General features: G+C 39.0%; 1 protein-coding gene across 3 annotated transcripts in view; it reads right to left on the reverse strand.

Annotated features, from left to right (window-relative positions):
• Nucleotides 1-5,805: 5,805 nt before the first annotated feature.
• si:ch211-165g14.1 (transcription factor 20) overlaps nt 5,806-13,131 on the reverse strand; it is an 8,335-nt gene continuing 1,009 nt past the window's right edge. For 2 of the 3 annotated variants that reach the window (XM_058378394.1, XM_058378395.1), the window contains 5 exons: nt 10,818-12,145; nt 9,469-9,562; nt 8,310-8,359; nt 8,056-8,107; nt 5,806-6,212 (listed from right to left, as the gene is read on the reverse strand). In XM_058378394.1, the coding sequence (XP_058234377.1) occupies nt 8,066-8,107; nt 8,310-8,359; nt 9,469-9,562; nt 10,818-12,143 (1,512 nt within the window). In that variant the 5' untranslated portion in view covers nt 12,144-12,145 and the 3' untranslated portion in view covers nt 5,806-6,212; nt 8,056-8,065. The remainder of the gene's footprint in view (nt 6,213-8,055; nt 8,108-8,309; nt 8,360-9,468; nt 9,563-10,817; nt 12,146-13,131) is intronic. The other variant, XM_058378396.1, reaches the window with a different exon arrangement.

The following is a 13,131-nucleotide window of genomic DNA, read 5'->3' on the forward strand; positions in this document are numbered from 1 at the left end:
CTCACTTTCTTCACTACTCAATACTCGCTTCACAATAATACTCACTTCACACAATACCTTCGGTCCCGCTTCACGCCACGCCTTCACCAACCGCCACCACACCTTCAACCCATCAATACCTTCACTTCCTTCAACACCACCTTCCTCTTCAATAATAACACCACTTCTCAATCATCTTCACTTCACCAATACTCATCTTACCTTCGCCACACTTCACTCTTCACACACACCTACCTTCACACTCACCACTTCACACACACCTTCACTCTTCTTCACACACACCATTATCCCGCTTCAATACTTAACCGCCATTACCACTTCTTCACATGACATTATTTACTTTTCATTAAATACCTTCACCTTTCACAAATACCACCTTCTTCAATACCTTCTTCGTACCACCAATCAATACCACCTTCTTCCTTCCTTCACACCACCTTCACCTTCAATAATCTTCACCTTCACTACCAATACTCACCCTCCACCCTTCCTTCACCTCACTTCCACCATCACCCTACCTTCATCACCACCTTCACCTTCAACACCTTCACTTCGTCAATGACCTTCACTGACCCCACACGCACTCACCCTTCCTTCACTGTCAACACCTTCACCTTCACCACTCACCACCCTTCCCCTTCCTTCACCATCATCACCACCTCACTTCCTTCACACCACCTCCTTCACCACCACATCACCACCCCACACCACTTCACCACTCACACACCCCACCGCCCACACACCTTCACTCACACACACACCACTCAATACCACACCACCACACACACACACCTCACCTTCCACACACACACCTCACCTTCCTTCCACACACACACACATCTTCACTTCAATACCTCGCCTTCACAATACCTTCGCCTTCTTCAATATCTTCACTCCTTCTTCAATACCTTCGCCCCAACACCTCACCTTCACTAAATACCTTCAATACCTTCTTCAATACCTCACCACCTTCGTCACCTTCACCACCCCACATCACTCACCAATAATCACCCATCACTCCTTCACAATAATACCTTCACCTCCTTCACTACCACTACCTTCGGCCTTCCTTCACCAATACCACCTTCACCATCTTCAATACTACCCTTCATCCTACCACTGACCTCGACGCCTTCACATTACGTCATCTTCACCTTCACCTTCACCTTCACCAACCCTCACCTCAACACCTTCACCCCACGATCACTACCTTCATCCCACTGACAATACTGACTCATCCCACTCTTCACACACACGCACCCACACTTCACTACCTTCACACCTCACACACACTTCACCCACTAATAATACTCTCGCCTTCTTCATTATCCCATCTTTCACACATTACTCATCTTCTTCACACACACACGCCTTCATCCTTCTTCAATACCACTACCTTCGTCACCTTCACACCTTCTTCTTCAATACCACTCCTCTTCACAATAACAATACCACCCACCACACACCACATCCCTCACCTCACCGTCAATCACCTCACGCCCCTTCACAATACCTTCACCCCTTCAACACCCACCCTTCAACACCTCACTTCTTCAACACCTCAATACCCTTCACACACAACCACTTCTTGACTACTGACACCACCCCACACCACCCCACCAACACCTTCAATACCTTCACACACACCTTCATCCTTCACTAATACCTCACTTCCCCACACTACCACACACCTTCACCCTTCACACACACACCTTCACCTTCCACACAATACTCAATACACTACCTACCCTTCACACACACCAACCCTTCACACACCAATACCACCTTCACACACACACCTACTTCACACACACACCTTCACCCTTCTTCACACACACACCTCACATCTTCACAATACCTTCATTACCTTCACACACACACTCATCCTTCACACCATACTCTTCTCTTTCTTCTTCTTCTTCGGCCACTGTCACCTTTCACCTTCTTCACAATACCACCTTCTACCTTCACCTTCACCACCCTTCAACACTGCCTCGCTCTTCACACAATACTGGCCTTCTTCAATACCTCACTACCTTCTTCAATACCAATCACCTTCACTCTCACAATACTACCCCTCACACTGTCACCCTTCCTCTTCTTCACAATACTCACCTTCCTTCACTAACACCTTCAATACTCACTCATCATCCTCTTCAAACCAACAATCATCTTCACCTTCACACAATACCACCACCTTCTTCACATCATCTTCACTTCCTTCAATACTTCAACACCTTCATCACCCTTCAATCACCTCACCCTTCACACCTTCAATACCTTCACACCACCACCTTCACACCCTTCTTCAATACCACACCTTCTCACTACCACCAATACCTCACATCCCTTCTTCACACACACATCTTCATTACCTTCACACACCTTCATTACCTTCACACACACATCTCATTCTTCTTCTTCACACAATACCTTCACGCCTTCACACCACTCACTTCACTCATCACCTTCACTACCTTCTTCTTCAATACCTTCACCTTCGTACCAATACCTTCAATACCACACCACTTCTTCAATACCACCACCCTTCAATACCTCACACCCTCACCTTCACCAATAATAATACCTTCATCACTTCAATACCAATTACCACCTCATCACTTCACACACCTTCACCTCAACACCACACCTTCACCCACACACCACCTTCAATACCTTCACTCTTCAATACCTCACACTTCTCACACCTTCTCATCAATAATACCTTCATCTTCACTGGACATCACCACTACATCTTCCTTCAATAATAATAATACCTTCATCCTTCATCTTCCACACCTTCATTTCACAATCTTCCACCTTCCACACCTTCCGTCACCTTCCATCTTCACTTCTGTGTGTGTGAGAGAGAGAGTGTGAGAGTGTGTGTGTGTGTGTATGTGAGTGTATTTATTTGTTTGTTTATGAATTAAGTTGCTGAATGTAACTCATTAAGATCTGAAGATGTGTGATGATGTAAGATGCTGCTCTGGAAGCTCTACAGCTTTACTTCTATTAATAATGAGAGAGAGAGTTCAGCTCACTGTGCTGCTCCCAGAATTAGTTAAATCGTTAACTAATTAATCAAGTCCTGGGTCGTTAATTAACGAGGCACTAAACCTCGATCCAGACACACCTCACCATTATAAACCTCCAGAGCCTCAGAACAACAAACACAGTAGGAACACCAGATTCCTGCCTGTAAAAGAAACCCAGCAGCATAAGATGATGTTGCTGTGGTCAGTAAAAGTCTTAGCACAGAGTCGCGCGTCTTCAGCTGCACGAATCAGCAGATCTTTAACATTACAGGAGCTAAATGGAGCCGCGAGAGGAACCTGCTGAGGAGCACAAGTGTGAACAACAGCTGAGTCACCAACTGCAGAGAGAATGGCTGAGCTCAGGGAAAGTGTAGAGAGAACACACACACACACACATTCTCTCTCACATATGCTCACACACTTGAACATACTCGCATATACACACACTCGCATTCACACACACACAGTGTGAATGTGTCTGAGTGAGTGTGTGTTATCTGGATGTGGCGTGACGATGCTGTGTGTGTTCCTCCCTCACGCTGGAGTTGTTTATGTTCGTGTTGCTCCATTGTGTGTGTGTTTGGGAGCGAATCTGCTGAGGCTGCTATCATCACACACCTGTGGCTTGTTGTGTTTGTTCAGCCTGATAACATCACGCTGCTCTGACCACTCAGGGGTCAAAGGTCACCACCCTGGGGTCAAGTCTGAGTGTTATTTTCCTGAAAGGCGTAAACTCTGAGAGTTTCTCACACAAACCTTACAGTGAGAGAGAGAGAGAGAGAGAGAGAGAGAGAGAGAGAGAGAGAGAGAGAGAGAGAGAGAGAGAGAGAGAGAGAGAGAGAGAGAGCATGTGTGTGTGGACATGTTTTTGTCTGAAGCTGTGTGAGAGAAAGAATGTAAGAGTGTGTGTGTGTGGGTGTGTGTTTCTCTGTGCTCTCAGACAGAAGGCTGCAGCAGGACAGTGTGTGTGTGTGTGTGTGACTGAGGAAAGAGGTCAGAGTGATGGAGAAAGGTCCTAGCTGTTGCTAAGTTATGTTAAAGACTAATTTTCATATTCATAGATTCATCCTGATCGATCACAAACTCCAAATTAGAACAAGAGGAAGATATGTTTGATGACACTTAGAACAGAAGAATAGTGATCAATGACTGGTTGAGGGGAACAGTGCTGATTAGTTATTGGAGGATAACAATAATGCTGATCAGTGATTGGTCAATAAGAACAATGGCCTGTGGTCGGTAAGAACAATGGTGATCAGTGTTTGGTCGATAAATATAACAATGCTGATCAGTGATTGGTCAATAAGAACAATAGTAAATGGTGATCAGTCGATAAAAACAATGGTGATCAGTGATTGGCCGATAATAACAATGGTGATAGTGATTGGTTGCTCAGAGTAACTCTGCCCATGAACACCGCAGCCATGGTAACGCATCATTAACACAGGATTTAGAGATAATTCTCCCTGAACAGCTTCAAGTGAACGAGTGCAGATAATTACACCAGGAGTGATGGAAGAAAGAGAGCAATAACAATGAAAATACAGAGAGAAAGAGAGAGAGAGAGAGAATTGTTATTCAGGTCCTGAACTGAGCCTCCAGTTTCATCTTCAGAGAGTAACTCCAGCGCCACCATCAGGACACACACACACACACAGAGTGTAAAAAATGTTTATTCCAATCTCCAGACATAAAAAAGGCATTGGGTGAACAGGTTTTCTCCAAAACTCAGGTCTCCTGGACAAAAAGTGCAACAGACGTCTGATCACCTGAACAATAATAATAATAATAATAATGATAATAATAATGATAATGATAATAATGATGATAATGATAATAATAATAATAATAATGATAATGATAATAATAATAATAATAATCCCTGCATTACTAAACTGCCAAAAAGCATGACGTCTTTTCAGCTGAGGTTGTTCATCTGTGAATAAATACACATCCACATTAATCCCACATAAATAGAATAAATACGTTCACATCCAGTGCAGTGTCCGAGGAGCAGACCGACACGTCCGGTGTCTGAGACGGACACTGACACGTCCGGCGTCCCAGGAGCAGACCGACACGTCCGGTGTCTGAGACGGACACTGACACGTCCGGCGTCCCAGGAGGAGACCGACACGTCCGGCGCCCCAGGAGGAGACCGACACATCTGCCATCTGAGACGGACACTTACATGTCCGGCGTCTGACACAGACAGTGACAACCGAGCCACGGACCAAAACATCTCAACAGCTGGATAATCAACAGCTCCACGGATTAACACTAACGTTTTCATTTAAATCATAAAAATAGATATGTAAAGTTCACATTTATAATAATAACAAAAATAACAAAAAGAAATCCAGCACCTGTATTTGTCAAGTATAAATTTAAAAAAACTGAACACAGTTTTGGTGGAAAAGATGAAAATTAACATTAAAAAATGATGTAATAAAGGAACAAGGCAAGGCTGGAGAAGAGAATCTGCCTCAGTGGAGTCATATGATGATCCTTCAGCACTCGCAAAACATCTGATTAGTTCTTTATAAAAGGCAGCGGCAGAGAAGATGGAGAAGGTGAAGGTGGAGGAGAAGGAAAAGGTGGAGGAGAAGGAGAAGGTGGGGGAGAAGGTGAAGAAGAAGGTGAAGGTGGAGAAGAAGAAGGTGAAGGTGAAGGAGAAGGTGGAGAAGAAGAAGGAGAAGGTGAAGATGAAGGAGAAGGTGGAGAAGATAAAGAAGGAGAAGGAGAAGATGAAGATGGGGAGAAGATGAAGGTGGAGGAGAAGGAGAAGGCAGAGGAGAAAATGAAAGAGAAGATGAAGAATTAAGTAAAGGTGGAGGAGAAGATAAAGGTGGGAGAGAAGGTGCAGGTGATGAGTGGGAAGGAGAAGTAAAAGATGAAGGAGAAAAATGAAGGTGGAGGTGAAGGAGAAGGTGGAGGTGGAACAGAAGATGAATGAGAAGGAGAAGGTGTAGGAGAAGATAAAGGAGAAATGAAAGAAGGAGAAGATGGAGGTGGAGGAGAAGATGAAGGAGAAGTTGAAGGCAGTTCGGTTTCAGAGATGTTCCTCTGCGTGTGAGGAAAATGTAAACACTTCTACATTTTATGTAGAGAAAAAAAATAACCCTGATGTAATTCTCTCTCTCTCTCAATCACGATCATCACGCTGGAGTTCACCTGTCAGAGAGAACACACACAAACACCAGATCATCATCATCATCATCCTCATTATTATTATTATCATCATCCTCAACATTATCATCATCATCATCATCATCATCATCATCATTATTATTATCATCATCCTCAACATTATCATCATCATTATTATCATCATCATCATTATCATCCTCATCATCACATCATCATCATTATTATTATTATCATCATCCTCAACATTATCATCATCATTATCATCATCATCATCATTATCATCATTATTATTATCATCATCCTCAACATTATCATCATCATTATCATCCTCATCACCACATCATCATCATCATCATTATTATTATCATCATCATTATCATCATCATTATCATCATCATCATCATCATCATTATCATCATCATCATTATTATTATCATCATCCTCAACATTATCATCATCATTATCATCCTCATCACCACATCATCATCATCATCATTATTATTATCATCATCATTATCATCATCATTATCATCCTCATCATCACATCATCATCATTATCATCATCATCATTATCATCCTCATCATCACATCATCATCATTATTATTATTATTATTATTATTATCATCATCATTATCATCATCATTATCATCCTCATCATCACATCATCATCATTATCATCATCCTCAACATTATCATCATCATCATCATCATCCTCATTATCATTATCATTATCATCAACATTATTATTATCATCCTCATCATCACATCATCATTATTATTATTATCATCATCATCCTCCTCCTCATCATTCTAGGATTTAAAAGCATTTATTGTCTTTATTTTTGACTTTATTTTGGTTTACAATATTTTATAGCTATACTTTAATATGTCTTTCTTTCTTTCTTTCTTTCTTTCTTTCTTTCTTTCTACTAACATTCATCACATTGCTCCCTTTTCTGATGATTAGGGAGGAAGAAAAAAGATACATGTTTCACTTGAATACTTGAATAGTTCAAGAAATATACAAAGCCAAAAAGAAAAAAGAGAGAGAGAGAGAGAGAGAAAGAAAGAAAGAAAGAAAGAAAGAAAGAAAGAAAGAAAGAAAGAAAGAAAGAAAAAGAGGGTGAGAAGCAAACAAAAGCAGAAATAAAAACAATGGGGAAAAAATGTAAAAGTTTTAAAAGGTAAAAACAAGCAAAAAAAGAGACAGAAAAAGGAAAAGAAAAAAATGGAAAAGAGAAAGAAAAACATGAAAGGGAAAAAAAGGAAAAACAAAAACAGGAGATGTGGGGGGTGTAAATCTGTTCTATTATAAATCTGTATAAATTATCATTATAAATCTGATCTTTGACACTGCTCCTCATTATAAACTTTTTTTTTATTTATTTATTAAAATTTTTATTTTAAATGCAATAAATTAAATTAAAACAAAATCACATCATTTCTGCCTAAATAGTCTAAAGAATGTAAAAATAAAAAAAAATGTTAATCTGGAAAAAAGGCATTGTTGAAGCTAAAAACAATAATGGGAAAAGAGGAGAAGAAGAAGAAGAAGAAGAAGAAGAAGAAGAAGAAGAAGAAGAAGAAGAAGAAGAAGAAGAAGAAGAAGAAGAAGAAGAAGAAGAAGAAGAAGAAGAAGAAGAAGAAGAAGAAGAAGAAGAAGAAGAAGAAGAAGAAGAAGAAGAAGAAGAAGAAGAAGAAGAAGAAGAAAAAGAAGAAGAAGAAGAAGAAGAAGAAGAAGAAGAAGAAGAAGAAGAAGAAGAAGAAGAAGAAGAAGAAGAAGAAGAAGAAGAAGAAGAAGAAGAAGAAGAAGAAGAAGAAGAAGAAGAAGAAGAAGAAGAAGAAAATTCCATAATGGAATTCCACCTTTACGGGGTCACCTGTTCTGCAGTCTGCTCACGGCCAGTCCGGGTTTATTCTGAGGGACAAACAACAAACGAGAACAAAGAGGAGGAGGAGAGTTAGAGCCGGAACACACGCCGAGTTAATTATAATAAATTATAATAGAAAATAAAATAAAAATAATACTGTTAAAACATATGATAAACACTGGGTCCACCAAAACGAAGATCTAATACTGACTAAGATCTTAATAAAGTGTGTGTGTGTGTGTGTGTTACCTTGTGCTTTGGACATCTCAGAGTAAAGTTTTCCTCGTTGAACACACATCCTGCCACAAAAACAAACAAAAAATCAATCACAACAACAAAAGTGCTCAAACAAGACATGTGATGTGAAGAGTTCACACACACACACACACACACTCTCACACACACGTGCATGTACAGACACGCTGCTCCTGCATTAGATGTTGTTGAATCTCATGTCTATTTACACAGAGTATGTGAGATGACCACAGAGAGAAAAAACTACTGAAGGAAGCTTTCGGGAAAATTTCTAGATGAAAATGAGAACGAGTCTGTGTTCACTGTAAATGTGGATATAATAAAATGAAAAAAAAAAAAATCAAAACAGATGATGGAAAAGTGAGGACGAGATGCGAAGATGACAACAGAAGTGTGACAGGATGACAGAAAGATCTGATAGACGTAAAGTTATTATATGAGACCACTGAATCTAATACGATTCGATTCATAGGCTAATGATTCAATGTTTGATGATATTGAATCTGATTTCATTCGATTCGACTCTTTAGATAACGAATCGATATTTTACGATACCACTGATTAAGTTTGATTTGATTCTTAAATAATGATTCAATATTTCACGATACCACTGAATCTGATTCAATTTGATTTGATTCTTAAATAATGTTTCAATATTTCACACTACCACTGAATCTGATTCAGTTTTGACTCATAAGCTAATGATTCAATATTTGATTATACTGAATCTGATTCAAATCAATTCAATTTTTAGGTAACAAAACAATTCGATCTGGTTTGATTCAATTCTTAAGGCAACGATTCAATATTTGAGGATATTAAATCTGATTCAACTTGACTTGATTCTTAACGGTTCAATAATTTGATGCTGATGCAGAACCTGATTCGATTCAATTCTTAAGGTGAGGATTCGATATTTGATGATACGACTGAGTCAGATGCGATTCGATTCTAAAAGGTAACGATTCGATATTTAATGAAGATACTGAATCTGATTCAATCTGATTCTTAACATAACGATTTAATATTCCACTATCCCGCTGAATCTGATACGATTCGATTCTTGAGGTGGTGATTGGATATTTGGCAGTGAATATGAATATGACACAATTTGATTCTGATTCTTCAGTAAGTAGAAAGGAGAAGAGCTCACCAGCCTGGAGCGCGCAGGGGAAGTGGTATTTATTGGGGCAGCCTTTGAAGAAGCATCCCAGCGTGGCACCACGTGTGAGGCAACACGAGCACACCTGAAACATTCAACATGATGAGTAGCTGCATAGACAAGCGTTTATTCTCTAACGATACTCATCACACCAGCATGGAGAACCTTTCTCCTTGTTCTGCCGTGACTCGAATGTCGAAGGCACTCGATTTGGAAACCGGAAGTTATTTATGATCTTTCCACAGCCCTGTATGTCGTTTATTCACTGTGTCTCTGTCTCGGGTCACGCTGCTGTGATCTGTGTTCATCCTGATTTAAACTAACAGAGCTGCTGGACATCTGATATGAACTGATATAACTTATTTATTAATAAAAGAGTTCAGCAAAACTCTGACTTAAATTCCACTTTATTCTTCATTGAAAAGCTGAGTTGTTAAATATTGGAGAAATGTTAGAGGAATATTATAGAAATATTGCAGGAATATTCAAAAAATATTGGGAAAATATTAAAGAAATATTGCAGGAATATTATAGAAATATTTTAGGAACATAATAAAAATAGTAGATTAGATATTAGATAAACATTTAGGAATACTATAGAAATATTTTAGGAATATTATAGAAATATTACATAAATATTTAGGAATATTGTAGAAATATTAGACAAAACCTTTAGGAATATTATAGAAATATTGGAGGAATATTATAGAAATATTATAAGAATATGGGAGAAATATTAGATAAACATTTGGAAATATTATAGGAATATTATAAAAAATATTAGATAAAAAATGAGAAATATTATAGAAATATTACATAATAAAATGTAGGAATATTATAGAAATATTGGAGGAATATTGAAGAAATATTTGATAAAACAACTAAGAATATTATAGAAATACTGCAGGAATATTGGAGAAATATTATAGAAATATTGTAAGAATATAATAGAAATATTATACAAGCATTTAGAAATATTATAGAAATACTGTAGGAATATTCTAGAAATATTGGGGAAATATTACAGAAATAATGTAGGATTATTAGAAATATTAGAGGAAATACAGAAAAGTATTGGAGGAATAAAATAGAAATATTACAGAATTATTAGATAAATCCTGAAGATATAATACTAAAGGCTTACAAATTATTTAGTACAGTAAATATTTAGTATTTAAGTAACAGAGCGAGAGATTTCGTAGATCTCAGCAGGTTTTATTCTCCAGACGTCCAGGTGGGTTTGGACTTCTCAGGTGTTTTGCCCTGTACCTGAAGGAAAACCTGCACACCAGATTTTTTTTTTTATAACCAATAAGTAAAGCTCTGCTGTATAAACTCACGGTTTCCTGTGCGAGCCTGACCGCCTCGTCCAGACCGTACAGCCTTCCTTTAACCAGGAAAACTCCCGCTGACCAGATACTGCAGTCCTCATGAACCCAGCGCTCGTCCGACAGCCGCGTCCTCTTTGCACCGCTGTCCTCGTGTCCGTTTGTCAGGAGATCCGTGGACGCCTCTTTGGGATGGTATGGTCCGTGAAGGTCTCCTAATCCTGCGATGTTGGCTGTGCAGCCACACAGGCAGCAGAGTTCGCCAGTCTGACGCCTGCTCTCGGACCCGAGGCGTCCCAGCTGTAAACACGAGGTGGTGGGAACGACCCCGGGGGACGCCGCCACCTGCCGCTGCGTCTTCACCTGGACGTTGCCTTCTTCCTCGAAGTTGACGACAGTGCAGGCGGAGAACTCCACGCGGACGTACGGTGCGAAAGCGCTCCCTCTGCCTTCTCGCTTCTCCTCCTTACAGCTCGCAAACTTCAGCTTGATCTCGGGTCCGTGGGATGGAAACGCAGACGGTGACGAGGATATTCCCGAGCGCTTCTTCTTCTTCCTCCTCTTCGCCACACTCGCTGTTGCTTTCTTGCCTGCTGAAGCCCTCTGTTGGTTTCTATTTTTCTTAGTCTCTGGCGCCCTCTTCTGGCTCAGCGATGACGATGGTGACGACGATCCCGATCCGTTCTGTGTCGGTTTAAAGTCTGCATTTTCTGCTTCTGAGGTAGACAGTACATTTCTGGATTCAAGCGAGTCGCTGTCCTGAAGCACGTCCGACTCTGTCATGATGGGAGAAGAATCTTCCATCCTTTCTTTTTCTTGTTTCAGGTTTTCCGTAACTCTGTGCATCAGCAAGGCACCGTTGCTCACAGGAACCTCGATCACGCTGTCGTCACTGGAAATGCATTCCACTCGTCCGTGTCTGGAACACTCTGATGATAGGGTTTCGACATTAGGAAACGGGATCTGGAAACTGGAATGTGATGAAGGAGCGTCCTGAAACCCTGCGGCGTTCCTTTCTCTTTTCTCTCCCGCCCTGCGGCACTTAGTTACTTTTCCAGTCACTCCATCAGTCTGGATGTTCTCCGTAGCGCTCATAAACGTTGTCACAGGGTCGTGGGCGAGTCCGTTTCGTAGAGTGGAGTTTAGAGGCACAGACGCGGACTCATAACTGAACTCCGATCGAGGAGAACGGAGACCGCGGCTCCCCAAGAACCGGCCGCTCCGACTCGGCTTCTTCTTCACCAGATCCAGAGCCTCTGAGATCTGCTTGGTGAGATCCAGAGGTTTGGAAAGAGGATCCTGAAGCTGCACGGAGTTCAGACCCCTCAGAGGATCCATAACTACAGACAGAAAGAGAAAAACAAACATAACATCAGCCATGTGCTCACATCTCCACAGAGGTCCAGTTAATGTTCCTGGGATATTTATTTCAGCCTGATGTTTCAGTCAGAAGTTAAGCACAAGATTTGAAAAAGAAAAAAAAAGAAGATAAAAATGCATAAAAATAAGTGAGTAAATTTTGTGATAACATTGTGATTAAAGGAAAATAATAAATATTCCTTTATGTTATTGGTTTCGAAGATATCCTGATTTTATCTGCTTAAGAAAGCAGATAAAACGCTGCTATAAATATACAGAAATGTTGAGGAAATATTATAGAAATATTGAAAAAAAATGTAGGAATATTATAGAAATATTGTCTGAGCATTAGAAAAATACTGCAGGAATATTAGAAAAATATTTTTAAAAATATTACAGAAATAAGTGATTAATTTTGAAACAACATTGTGATTAAAGAAAATTAAGAACCATTCATATTTAAGATGTTTTATGTTGTCGATGATATCCTGATTTTATCTATATAAGAAAAGAGATAAAAAATATACAGAGAAATATTAAAAAATATCAAAATGTAAAACGTTATTTATTAACAAATATGTCTTTAAAGAATCACTATAAATCAATATATTAATATGAATAAATTAACCAAAATTGAAATTAGTTGCTTTATTAATATTTATTAATATTAATAAAGTTTTTTTTAAATCAATATTTATTTAAAATTAAAATACATAAATGAGCTAGCTCATTGTTTAATTGGTTTATTATTATTTGAAAATAATAAATAAATAGATAGATAAATAAACAAATAAACATTAAAATTAAATTCAAATTAATTTATGAACTGTTTAAAAATAGATAGATAAGCTAGTTAATTATTAAATTGGTTTAAAAAATAATAAATAAATAAACATTAAAAGTAAATTAACATTAATACATTTACTGTTTATAAACAGATAAATAAGCTAGTTAATTATTTAATTGG

The sequence above is a fragment of the Hemibagrus wyckioides genome, linkage group LG24 (assembly GCF_019097595.1).
Source record: "Hemibagrus wyckioides isolate EC202008001 linkage group LG24, SWU_Hwy_1.0, whole genome shotgun sequence".
Classification (NCBI taxonomy): Eukaryota; Metazoa; Chordata; class Actinopteri; order Siluriformes; family Bagridae; genus Hemibagrus; species Hemibagrus wyckioides.